Genomic DNA, 13,208 nt, shown 5'->3' with positions numbered 1-13,208 from the left:
TATGCTTTTTTTTTTATTCCTTCACTGTCCTGTGTGTATTGCACTTAGGCAAAAACAAAACAAAACAAACAAAAAAAACCCGTCCTTAGACAAACAACATTTACAAAAAAAATACTCCAAAGCGGGTAAAGTTCTTCTTTACTGTTCAAATGACAACAAAGTTGCACTGGCTTTTCTGTGACCTGTACTGTACAGTAGGGGGTGGGACAAAGTCAGTTCTGCATTGTTTTGATTTAGTTTGCTAAAATCTAGTTTTTAGCATTGGAGGTAAAATACAAGAAATGGACAACAAAGCAAAAAAAAGCAAAGTATATCTGCAGATGATCGTGTCAAGATATTTCCCAAAGCAAATGTTCATGCAGATGGAGGTAATTACTTTGCACATCTTGTAATGTCTCATTGGAGAAAATATAATCATCGATATTTAGCTTCAGAATCACACATTAAAATGAAAGGCTACTACAGAGGCTGCTGAACAGAACGTAAAATAAATAGCTTTCAGAAAACAAACTGGAAAGTCAGTGCAGACAAAAAGTATTCCTGTCGGTTGTAGCCAAGTTAAATCAGTACTACAGGTATGATCTAGCACAGCCACCTCGCTTCAAACAACCTGCTGCTTGTAAATACAGTTAGAATTTTAGACCCTAATAGGCATACTTTATTAATAATTTATTGGATGGGACAAATAACATGGCAACGAGTTTTGGGACTGTTTCTAATCTATTTTCACATCTGTAGAACTTGGCAAAGCTTTGCCTTACACTTCCAACCAATTCAGTGGATGCAGGCGTGCCGTCTCAATGTATGGACACGTCCACACCAGACAGAGAATGTCGGCAGCAACTGATGGGGGAGGTTATATGCTTGCCTTTAACAAATGACAGCACTCTAAGCAAGTACAACTATTTTTAGGCTTTTATTATGCTCTGAAATATTGTCTACTTAGGTTTATGTAATGTTTAAACAGGTCAGCGAAATCCTAATTTTATTCCATAACCTACCAGTGAAAAATACGTACATTTACTATGATTTACTTAGACCCCTACGGTGAAGCCATCTTGTGCAACTGTTCAAAGTTTGTACAATTATGTCTTTTACAATAAGAGACTCTTTACACATTAATCTTTAACAGGGATTGGTGGATTTCTCATAAGTAATTTAGAATACCCAGAAACTGTAGTAGTCAAAGTAGTTTCTCTCGCTCTTTCTCTCTCCCCTTAATTCGCACATCTGAGAAAATGTTCAATGTTTGATTAATGGTATCTGTAAAACCTAGGCGGCTTACAGTACATCTCTTGAGTGGAACAAATCTGCACGATTGAATAGAGATTAATACAATTTGATTTCTGGTTTGTTTAAGGCTGACATTTAGAACCAAGACTCCATATTCTTCCTTGTTAGAATATGAGTGAGCAGCTTGATATTCATGTTTGTTTCTGCTTTACTGGTTTTAATTATTTTGTCAATAATGTCGACGTAATCCTTTTGGTAAAAGAAATATCATAAATATGTTTTCTTTTTATTCTGGTCCGACACCCACCCTCTCATATTTTCTTGAAATCTTTAATAAAACTTAGATGGGTCCCATGTGATACAGATTTTGTTAATCCAGTTCATATGTGGTTTGTGCATTTTCAGTATAGTTAACATGCAGCTTACTGTACATGTCGCAAACTGTAAACAAATTGAAATGTATTTTTGTTTAAGGGTGTGTAGATCATTCAACATTCAATTAAAAAAACCCAGGTGTATGCAACCCAATTAAATAATAGTGTTGGAATATTATTCTTCATATACATTTATGTATAGATATATTACGAAAGCCACTATTCCAAGTTGTTTCAGTATGTGAACAGAAATAGTTTAAATCCCCCCTTGTCTATTTTTCAGGCACTTATTTTAACAATTAACCACTTATTAATGAGTAGGTGAGTGTGAAAGTGTTTTATCTGGATTAGGAGACCAGTGACTCAGATTAACAGCCCTGGTTCAATTTAGTGCCATTAGGTGTGGTCAGACTATAGCCAAGTCAGATCTCAGAAGCTAAGAAAGACCAGAGATGAGATGCTGCAGAGAATGGTGCCCACAACATGACAGTATTCAAGTAAGGTTTTTACTGCTACCTTTAATTAGCTTTAATATCTTTCACACTGCCTCCATTGTCATTGTTTAGTTCAATATTTCATTTTTAAGAAGTTTTTCAAACTTTGAATCCTCTCTGAATGTATAATACTCTCCTCTGTGATGGTCCACAACACCAACTCCTAGTTTCAATAAAGTTGTAACTGAAAAAAGAATTAGGGGACTATAATAGATAACGAAGAGCTTCTCTATGTTGGGCACCTAACCAGTAATTTAAGTGCAACTCAGAAACCACGATGAGAGGACACCATTAGAAATTAAGTAGGGACTTAGAGCACAGTGTTGGATACACTTCTTTACACAAAGAATGGGGAGGATAGGGAAAGGGTTTCGTAACCATTTTGTTGAAGCTGAATCACTGTAAGCATTTACTTGACACAGTTCTGAGATCAACCAGCTACTAGGATGTGGATAAGCATAGATAGGCTAAACAGTCTAGTCTTGTCGGTAGATTTTCTTATGTTTCATAAGGTTGTACCTACAGATGTGTTAAGAAAATGTACTTCACAATGAGAAGGGGAGCAGTGGAATTGTAGCGACACCAATAAAATCCTTAATTTCTACGTATGTAAGTAAAAACAGAACTGAGAAACAGGATTCCTGCATACTCCCATAAACTTGGTATTTTCACTTTTCAGACATATCTTCCTGTACCAAACTTTTACTTATTTATATATGTATACATTTTATATTTGTAACTGAGTTAAAACTATATAGTCCATAGTACTTATCAGCCCTATTGACCCTTTTAGATTTTTTTTTTTTGTTGAGTAGAAGTAACATTGAAGTTATTCACTCTCTTTTGAAAGGCACACACCAGTAATAGAATGTGCTCTGTGAGAGTGTGACTAACCTCCACTCGGCTATTGTCAATGTGTCCTTGTGTGTTTGCATGTGTTTGTCTGCTTGTGTGTAGACATTTTCATATCTGCTAAGTATACATCTGTTTTTGTTTTCCAGTGCACACAACACATGCACACACATGCTCAAAATGTCCTTATTTTTCCCATCTGTGGTTATGGTTATTTTTAAGAAATAGGTATTTAGGCAAATTGTCAAGTTTCTTTAAAGGTCTTCCTTAGATTTTGGTGACAAAATAGTTTAATTTAAATATACCGTTAAACATAAATCTTGAGGTAAAAGAATAAGAATATTACACTACACAACTGTTTGAACAATATGAAGATACTGAAAATGTCATTTTATCTGACTGTTTGCCTAGTTTCTTAGAGTTTGACTCTTCAATTTGGTGCTCCGTGTGTGGATGAGTCTGTTTTTGTGCCTCTTTGTCTGTGTGTGTGTGTGTGTGTGTGTGTGTGTGTGTGTGTGTGTGTGTGTGTGTGTGTTTGTGAGTATGTGTGTGTGTGTATGTGTGTTTGTGTCCAATGGCAAAGCCAAATACAAGTCCACCAGTTCTCTGCAACTTAGTTCTTCTGGCTTTGGTGCCCTTGTATTCCTATAAAGTGCTATGACAGGGTTCTTTTAACAAAAAAAAAAAAAAAATTAAATTAACACTCCTCAGAACATGTTCACTTCCTATCTGGCAGCCCCAATATTCTTGTACTGGCAGAGGAGGAGGTGCTTAAAAGTCTTTTTAAAGGTGGCATTGCAGAGCGCATAGCAGGCTGGGTTTATGGTGCTATTGATATAGCACAGCCAGTAGCCAATAGTCCAAACGGTGTTGGGTATACAGCTGGAGCAGAAGGTATTGATGAGCACCATGACGTTGTAGGGCGTCCAGGTCACAATAAAAGCCAAGAGGATGGCCAGGATGGTCCTCGTGACCTTTTTTTCTCGAGATGGGGGTGCCTTCTTTTTCTTGGGAGGCTGCTTAGTCATCTTGATGATCTGACGAGCTACAGTGTTCTGATTCTCAGCGCCAGGGACAATTCCAACTGTAGTGTTGGAGGTGGCATCCTTGGAGGAATTTGTGATGATTTCGATGCAAGTGAGTTTGGAGCCTTCAGCCTTTTCCTGAGGTTGACTGGGGATGGCTGGTGTTTCTTTGCTGGCACTCACCATCTCCTCTTCCTTCAGGTTGGAAGCCACAGCGCTAACAGAAGTGGAGTCATTGGAGCTATCCTTCTCTTCTGTTTGGCCACAGTTCTCCATCTCTCCTTCTTCACCTTCCCCAGCAGAGGATGGAGACTTGCCATTTTGCAGCTTGCCCTGGTCCTGGTTTAGGAGATGCTGGATCTGGTTCTGATTTAAGACCGTGCCTGCTTCCTCTGCACTTACGTTGTTGTTGTTGGGTTTGGTGATTTGACCTCGCACCAGGCTAGGGGAGACAGTCTCCTGGTTGGCCAAGGGTTTCCTGTGATCCTTCTTGATACGGCTCTTGCTGGCCCTTGAGATCTGCCAGTAGAGAACCATCATGATCATGACAGGCAGGTAGAAAGCTGCAATGGCCGTCCCAAAGGTGACTGCTGCATTGGAGAAAAACTGGATGTAGCACTCTCTCTCAGGCACAGTTCGTCCACCAACAATGAACTGCCAGAAGAGGATGGCTGGGGCCCAGAGGATGAAAGACAGGACCCAGGCAGCAGCAATCATCATGCCTGCCATTTTGGTGGTCCTCTTCACGGGGTAGCTGAGTGGCTTGGTGACACAGAAGTAGCGATCAAAACTGATGATGAGCAGATTCATCACTGATGCATTGCTGACCACATAGTCCAGGGCCAGCCACAGATCACAGACCACAGGACCCAGTGGCCAGTAGCCAATTACAGTGTAGATTGTGTACAGGTTCATGGAGCAGATCCCAATGATAAGGTCTGCACATGCCAAACTGAACAGGAAATAGTTGTTGATAGTCTGCAGGTTCCTGCTGACCTTGATGGAAACCATCACTAAGATGTTGCCAATGACAGTGACCAGACTAAGTGACCCGGCTACCAGGACAATGAAAACTATCTCCACTGTCTTGTAGGGGCTCTCTAGGAGGTTGGCGTCTGTCACATTGCCATAGGAGGCATTGGAATATGTTGAGTTCTCCATTTGGGATTATTTTATCTTTCAGTTATTATTCTGTTGTGACAGAGATCGGGAACCACCTACACCTAAAGAGAGTGAAAGAGAAAGATTAGTTTCACAAATGATTTAGTATAGTATTGCTGTGATTCTTTTCAAATTAAGCACACATTGATGGAGCTTGGTATACTGCAGATGTATGAATCTGAAATGTTTTCAGTCTAAAACCGTAGAAGGCACAAGAATCTTTGCGGTAAATCACAAAGAAAGAGGCATTTGTGTTTGCCTTTCTTGTTGCCCACTTGTGAGTAATCTCTGCCCGATATGTTAAAATTGCTCAGAGAACAGAAATGTCCTTGTAAGACAAATTTTGAAGTTAAGCAAACCAACAGGGCAAAAACACCTCAGTGTGAAAGAGGCTCAGGCTCCTTCCCAGACTCTCCAGTCATTTACTCATGCCAGCATCTTTCTGACTCATCAGGACATGAAGAAATAGATGTGGTGGGTGTTACAGAAGGTAGTTTTACCATAATATCTAGAAAGTACTTCCCTTATAATTTTTCCTTGTAAAAGCGTGGCCAACTGTAATAAAGCATATTGCAAACAAGGTAAAGTGTATATAAACTTTGTAAATCCCAGAGAGGTATGGTAAAATCATTGCAAACCATGGGAAATTACAGGAAATGCATAATAGAACCATGGGGAACCTGAAAAAATACTGTAGTAAACTTTCAAAAAGCATGGAAACATGAATGAATAAATAACAAGAAACTCAATGAGAAATGCTAGAATCCTGAAATATATGTACAGATTATTTCTATCTTGCACTTTATTTTCAATGCTGTCACACTGATCAAAAAAAAAAGTCTTGAAATACCAATGACATGCAATATATGTACTAAAACACAACATTAGTATACCCTGAGGGAAATGTCATCAATGACTAGGACACTGTACTTATTGAGGACCTAGTGAAACTGGACCAAGAAAAAAATAGGTCCCTTATAAAAAAAATATTTTTAGTTTCTGGAATTGCGTCCCTTTGGGTGTATTGATTGGTCTTCATGTATTGAGTAATACCACTTCAAGAAATTGCTTGCATTGCTGCCAATTCAGCTAACAAAAGAGTAAAAGTCTCCAAATGCTAGACTATTCTCTTCTTTAAAATGATTGTAGCTAACAAAATAATTCCAGAAATGTTTTAGCAAACATGGATTTTCATTTTAAAACATGAAGGGTCCAATTTTTATGACGTCGCAAAGATCGTTTGGGTACGATTTTTTGGAGCTCAAAGTCGGTGCAAACGTTTTTACACTGGAATGTGATTTTGGAGCCAGGCTTTGCATCGTCTTTTAGGGCTAGCACTGGAGTCGGTGTGGTTTTAAGGCGTGGTCTCATGAACATTTCATCGTGAAGTAATTTTGATGTGGTACAAAGCCAGCACTGGGTGCTGCGTTTGCCTTTCGAAAGAGACATATCAGACAGGCTTATTCAAGCTGCTATCTGCTAGTTACTGCAGGAAGGAAATATGGAAAGATATCTGGAAGGAGATATGGAAAGATATAACGCATTGCCTATTGCGTTAAAGGTCACAGCTTCACTAACGTTTTCTTACCACTGGTTCTTTTGAGAGGACTGTAGGTGCTACTGCAGGTATTAGCCAATCAGCTGTAAGCTGTGCAGTGGATGATGTTACTGCAGCTTTAGTGAAGCGTACAGGGCAATGGATCCGTGGTTTATGGCATTGTTTTGCAACCCAAGTACTCCTGCTAAATTTTTTTGTGGCATGTTTTTTTCTTTTTTTTTTAATGAAATGGCTGTCTTATTGACCTTCCAGAGGACACTGGTTTTTAGGGAACATGAGGCTTTTAGCCTAGGGAGCACTTTTTATATGTATTGATTTAAATTGTGTAGGCCTACTATAATAGACATTGTATTACATATATGTTATATAAGTATTTTTGTTTTCTTTCCAAATGCCTCCACCACCTCTAGGAAGAAACCTAAGCATTATCAGTGTGGCATATTCTACCAATCACACGGCTTCACGTGGAAGTCCCATCATTCCCCAGCATGCAAGAGAGATTAGTGACCAAGTAAATCTCTACCCAAAATGAACTGACATTTATCCTTGATACACATTCATTGCCTGCAATAGCAGAAACTGTTCAGACCGAGCAGCTGCGTTCTCGCTGTGGTCTCCAGGAAATCAATACAAGCCTGTCAGAAAAAGATCCCCTAGCCTAGGCTCTAATCCCACTGCCCTATCAGTCAAGTGGTGGATGGATTTGGGTTTATCCCATGCCTGTGGATAGAAGCAGAGTGAGAGTATTTTTTGAAAATACATGATGTATGCACTTTGAAGACACAAATTACATAAAATAAAACCACTCCAGCAATTCTTTATATTGCAAATATCATTGAGAATATTATAAAAGATGGGGTTTACCCTTCAAATGCTGAATTAATCTCTTCCACCCTATAATATGGATTCAGTGGAACTAGTCATGATGCAGTTCATATGCAATCTGTCAGTATAGTATGAGTCAACTTGCACTCCCCACCAAGGTTATAAATTGCCCATTACAGGTGACGGAAAGTAGGTTGCCATGACCAACATCCACACCATATAAATTCATGAAATATAATAAATGCCCTTGAGCCAGAGTCCTTCATGGGTCCAATTTTTACGACCCACTTCTGACCCAGACCCATTACCACAGGACCCGACACGAACACGCAACATGCTGCAAGACCATCTTTTTACCTGCTACCCGACCCGAACCCACAAGTTTTTGTTCTTTTCATAATGCCTCCGTTGACTGGGTCTCTCACATTCACACACAGATATCTCTACCATTCTCCACAGATTGAATTTATACAATAGGCTATACAGTGTGGTAGCTTTCTCTAGTGGCCTGAATATATTTTAACACTGTAACATTAACTATCTCTACTTACTTTACTATAAAATATCTGTATATTCCTTTCGTGCCACATGCTTTCACCAGAGATGTACCAGTTTTGTGGCTATCATTCACAAAAACAATGCCAGATTTTACAAGCAACAAATCCAGTTACATGTTCATTATTTTCATTCTGATTTACCTCTCAAACTGTTATGCAGTACTTGATAACCCTTTTTTGTTTCACTTAGTCAGCTGACTCCTCCCTAATCGCCTCCTGCTTTAGTGCAGGAAATGCGAGTACATTTACCTTCTAATATGTTTGGAAAAGGGTTACAGGTGTGTATGCTAAAAGGACAGAAAACGTTTTTGGTGATTTAAATTTAGGCCCCAATTATTATTATTACTTATTACTACTCACTACCTTGAACAGTATCATCAAACCCTAATGTCTTAGCTAACCATGTGTAACAAAGATAGAGGGATCCCTCACCATATTGTTTAATACAAGTTTAACAAATAATTAATTTATAAGTTTGTCTTCAAATTTATTTCTTTATGGAGCATAGTATATATGATCACGGCATAGAATTATACCCATGTTAGAATAATTTAAACTATAAGGAAAGGTTATTTTATAAGTAAACACCAGTTTCTCAGTTTAGTAAAAGCATGGATATGTGTTGAGCAGAATGTGTCGTACAGTGCAGGCATTGGCTCTTGCACTTCCACAGGATTGGGAGGCAAAATTGGCAGGGAATGTTTCTCCTCACTACACTACAGCGGCCCCTACTGGGCATGTGCCAGATAAGCTCAAGTGGGCCTCCATGGGCTGGTACTGTAGATAATGGAAGTGAGCACAAGCTTCCTGTTTGTCATCAGAATTACTGTTAGCTACATTTAATTAAAATGAGTCATCTCTGAAACTACCCAAATACATTCAGATGTTTGATTGGAGTCTGCTTACCAGTCAGTTTATCCTTATGGAAGACAGCCATCCCATTTGAAAGTTAGGGGGCCTATAAATTAATACAAAATAACATTCAAACTGCTTCATTAATTTAGCTAGAAATGTGGTTGCTTTATTACTTTAGACGGATATATCTTAATATTTGTTTTTTCTGATGATGTTTGTGTGCATAAGTTTACTGTAGTGGTGGCACCCTGCTGTGAATGTGATAGAATGGTCTAATTCAGCTCAGCTGCTTTATTATAAATTAGATTGTTCCGGCTTTGAGTTTTTCCTGGTGAAGTATTTCATATAAATACAAATAGACAAAGGATAAGGGTTTACATGGACATTTTGTCTTTAAGTAATGGCCACAAATGTAATGTTTTCCAAGGTGGCAGTTCTGCCTTTAATGGAATTTCCATAGTTACATTTGAAGAAATGTACTTGTCTCTTGCCACATTCTTATTTTTACCATGTGTATCAAATCATATGTAGGACCTTTTAAGCTTTCTACTTTGCAAGATTATAATGTTTAAAGAAGACGCTCACATAAAAAAAAAGTAGTGGTGCAATCAGTACTCCAATTTCGTATTAGATTATATTTGATTATCATATAGGCATTTATCAACGATAATCGATGCATTGAAGTTTTATTTTTCAAAATAAAGAAACATTAGTTTGTTTATTTTAACAGAAGATCCAGTAACTAAAAACATTGTTCTGCAGGCTCAACTTACATTCAAATTAGAACACTTCCGATTGTAAAAAGAAACACAAAGACTTGAGTTTTTAACAGCTGAAAAGAATATGTGTGCATCTGTATCAGATGTCCCTTTAACATTGTAATAACAATAAAAAATATTATACTTTAACAGAAGTAATTTATATCTGAACTATGGTTGTTCATTACTGTTAACATTTTATGTCCAAAAGCAAAAAGCAAAACATTTGAATTTAATCTCACAAATCCTGACTAATTTAATTATTGTACTAAATTCAGCTTCTTTTTATATAATATTGGTATATAATCCAAACACAACATGCTTTGAAACAAAATAAGGCAAATTGGTAGATTTAATAGATGTAAAAAACAAACAACAAAACAAACAAACAAAAATAAAATATATATTGCCTTAATTTTTAAATCAAGAAAATGTGAATACAATAGGTCTACTTCTGATTTGGCTTGTCCAGGAAAATGTAGAGGTAAAGTGTGTATCCTAGCAACACGCTAATCTACCATACTAGCACTAAAAGCAGCGCACACTCACACTCTCAATGTTTCAATGCAAACTGGCAGCAGGAGCCTTCAAAATGTGTTCTAATTTGATGCATCAATTCACCAATATGTAATTAAAGCTCTGAAAATTTAAGGACAGATGATCAGTAATCGATGCATCAATTAATTGTTGCACCCCTAAAAAAAATGTCTACAAACTATGAGCAAAATTGTTGCTTACATAGGATTTTAAACACATAAAAAAAAGAATGTGGCAATAGGAAAGTTCATTTCTGCAAATATACCCTTTGGTACTTACTTCCATAGGAAAAGTTTCAGTTTTGGACGTTATTTGCAGGCAAAATTTCCGTCTTATACAGCTATGATTTTACATCATGTACAATTTTACTATTCAGATATATTTTCTTTTTTTTAAACTACAGGAACATAATAAGTCAAAGAATGCTACTGGCTGAAATGCCTGTCAATAGGGGAATCAGCTGGTTTTTGACAGGTGAGCAGATACGTAAAGGGTGTGAAATGTAATGCTTCTTTTTGGTGTGTAATTTTTGTTTTGATTTTTATATTCAATTTACTGACCTTAAACTGTGGTTTACGTTTGTTTCTTTAAAGTTTTGATATTTCAACACTGTCCCTTTAAAGGGTAACTGTACCCAAAATAACAAGGTTTTGTAAATGCTTTATATACATAACAAATGCGTCTCGCTGCGCCAATTTTGTTAAAACGTCAAGCGTTTGGCCAGTATTTAAATTTTTTGTCAGCTTTCCGGGTCAAGTAGAAATGCAGGCCGCCGCCATATTGGAACCTTTCTGGCGCCGCTGTTACATCATATAGCTGACAGCCACCCACACCAGTGAACACCGGCAGGGTGAATTATGTCGGAATGCAAAGCGTTCGGGTGCAAAAATAACAAAAGGAAAAACAGTGACAAAAAGTATTTGTGTGTGCCTAAGCCTTTAAACCAACAAAGGGCAGCCATAACAAAACAATGGCTACATTGGACCTGGACATACACTCACTAGAGTACTATGTGTGACTATAAAGCGAGTCAACGACAAGACGTCACACAAAGCGTGACGGAAGAGAGCTCCATTACAGTCAATGTTAACTTATTTTAACGTTTTTTTTTATGATACACTGCTCATGGAGAGGCTGAAAATGTGCCAAAAGCTGTAGTTAACATGTTTTCTATTGAAATGGTTATATGTTCATTTGCATTACAGTTTGCCTTTAAATCGCCCGACACGGCTGTGAGTTTCCATAGTAACTGCAGTGCTAATTCCTAGATGTAAATGACCTAATGCTGATCAAATAAAGGGAAGGCGAATTGGCGTTTGGTAATGCTGTTTGTTTAAACTTTATTACTTTTTGTATGGGCTGTGAATTGGCTTGGGCGCTAGGCTTTTGTGATAAGTTTTGCTATTAGGGAATAGGTTGTTCTGCTGTATTGGGTGGTGACTGTGGTAGCTGTTTGTAATGGTGTAGCCTAAACAAAAGAAAACGTGGCTTCATTTGTTTTAATTTTGAATGTACTGTTTTAATGCCTCCTTGTTTAGTTATTATTTCCTTTCGGTTTAAATGCACATATACATCACGGTAGTGTTTATTTTGATTTACGTGAAATACCTCCTTGTTTAAGACTGTAATACCACCCCTCCTGTGAAGTAGTGTGTTTACAACTGCAGAATTTAAATAGCGTCTTTTTACTAGCTGTGTAAATTGGTTGCTCTTCCAAAACAAATATATGTACTAGTCATTTTTAATGGAATACCAGATTTCTATTTGGGTATTTTAACCTGATTTATATGAATGAGATAGTGTTCATTGGAGTCTTACAATTTCAGTACCCATATGACAGATTTGTTTAACATGATGTGTGACTATTGTAAATGTTTTAAAGGAAAATACATGTTTACTATAACGTGTTTATTTTAAAACTGCACATTTGAGACTTGCATGTATTTACTGTAACAAATGGAAGTGGATAGGTCAGGGATGGGCAAAAACAGCTGGATCAAGAAAGTACAGGGCAGACTACTGTGTGTGTGTGGCAATACTGTATAAGGTAAGATTTGCTGTAGTTATTTTGTTAGCATTGTGTATTTTAAGTTGGGTTCTGTCTCATAACAAACTACAGAATAAACATGCCAACAGAGCAGCAGAAACAGAAACATGAGGCAGGAGGCTGGAAAGAGAAGATGTAATCTGTACTAAGCAGGTTAATGGAAATGTCTGCGGCAAAGGCAAGGGGGTAGTAAAGCAGTTGAGCTTTTTTTGGAGTGACAGACTGCTGCTACTCTGAAGAACCCCGGAATACAGGATGGGGGGTGTACGAGCTACCTGTCCACTTCCTGCTGGAAATTACAGCAGCTGCTGATTGGCTGGTGAGACTGCTTTCATGCTGGTTACCCAAATGGTATATAAAAACAGCACAATATGATATATGGAGTCTATGAACAGCATAATGTAGCATTTTATTTGTAAACACTCTAATATCAAGCAAAACAAATTGGGCTTTTCATACTTTTGCTCAAATTTATCGTTGAATATCTACAAATCTTTTTTTTTTTTTTTACCTTTCCGTTCTTGCATAACACTTAAGCAGTTCAGTACTTTTGCACCAACAAAATTATAATGGACAACTTGGTCTGAGCATCTTTCTCAGAATGTGCTACTTGCCTATTTATGGTAGCAGAGTGGTCTGGCTAACGTTTCTGGATATATGCTTCTCCACACATTGCGTGCTGTTTTGAAGCACTGTGTTTAATATATTTTCAGGCTTCTTGTTAAAAATGCAGTCTTGCCTGCTATCAGTACCCCTGCATTCTGACAAAACTCTCCCATCAGCCGTAACAAAAACACTTGTATGCATATATGTTGGTGCTTGTTCTGATTTGTCCTGAGATCAAAAATTTTTTGCGAACAACCCCTGAATCGCGATTCATATATTGGCCACCATTGCAGTTGAACTACAGATGCTTGACAAGATACTATACA

The 13,208-nt window shown here is 37.7% G+C and overlaps 1 protein-coding gene across 1 annotated transcript; it reads right to left on the bottom strand.

The window, feature by feature from the left end:
- Positions 1-3,490: 3,490 nt before the first annotated feature.
- Positions 3,491-5,195, bottom strand: LOC121320266 (muscarinic acetylcholine receptor M2-like). The gene has a single exon (XM_041258519.1). The coding sequence runs from the start codon at positions 5,137-5,139 to the stop codon at positions 3,679-3,681; it is 1,461 nt and encodes a 486-aa protein (XP_041114453.1). The 5' UTR covers positions 5,140-5,195; the 3' UTR covers positions 3,491-3,678.
- Between the last annotated feature and the right edge of the window lie 8,013 nt (positions 5,196-13,208).

This window comes from Polyodon spathula, chromosome 8, assembly GCF_017654505.1.
Source record: "Polyodon spathula isolate WHYD16114869_AA chromosome 8, ASM1765450v1, whole genome shotgun sequence".
Lineage (NCBI taxonomy): Eukaryota > Metazoa > Chordata > Actinopteri > Acipenseriformes > Polyodontidae > Polyodon > Polyodon spathula.
The sequence above is the reverse complement of the archived record's forward strand: the minus strand, read 5'-3'. Positions and strand labels throughout refer to the sequence as shown.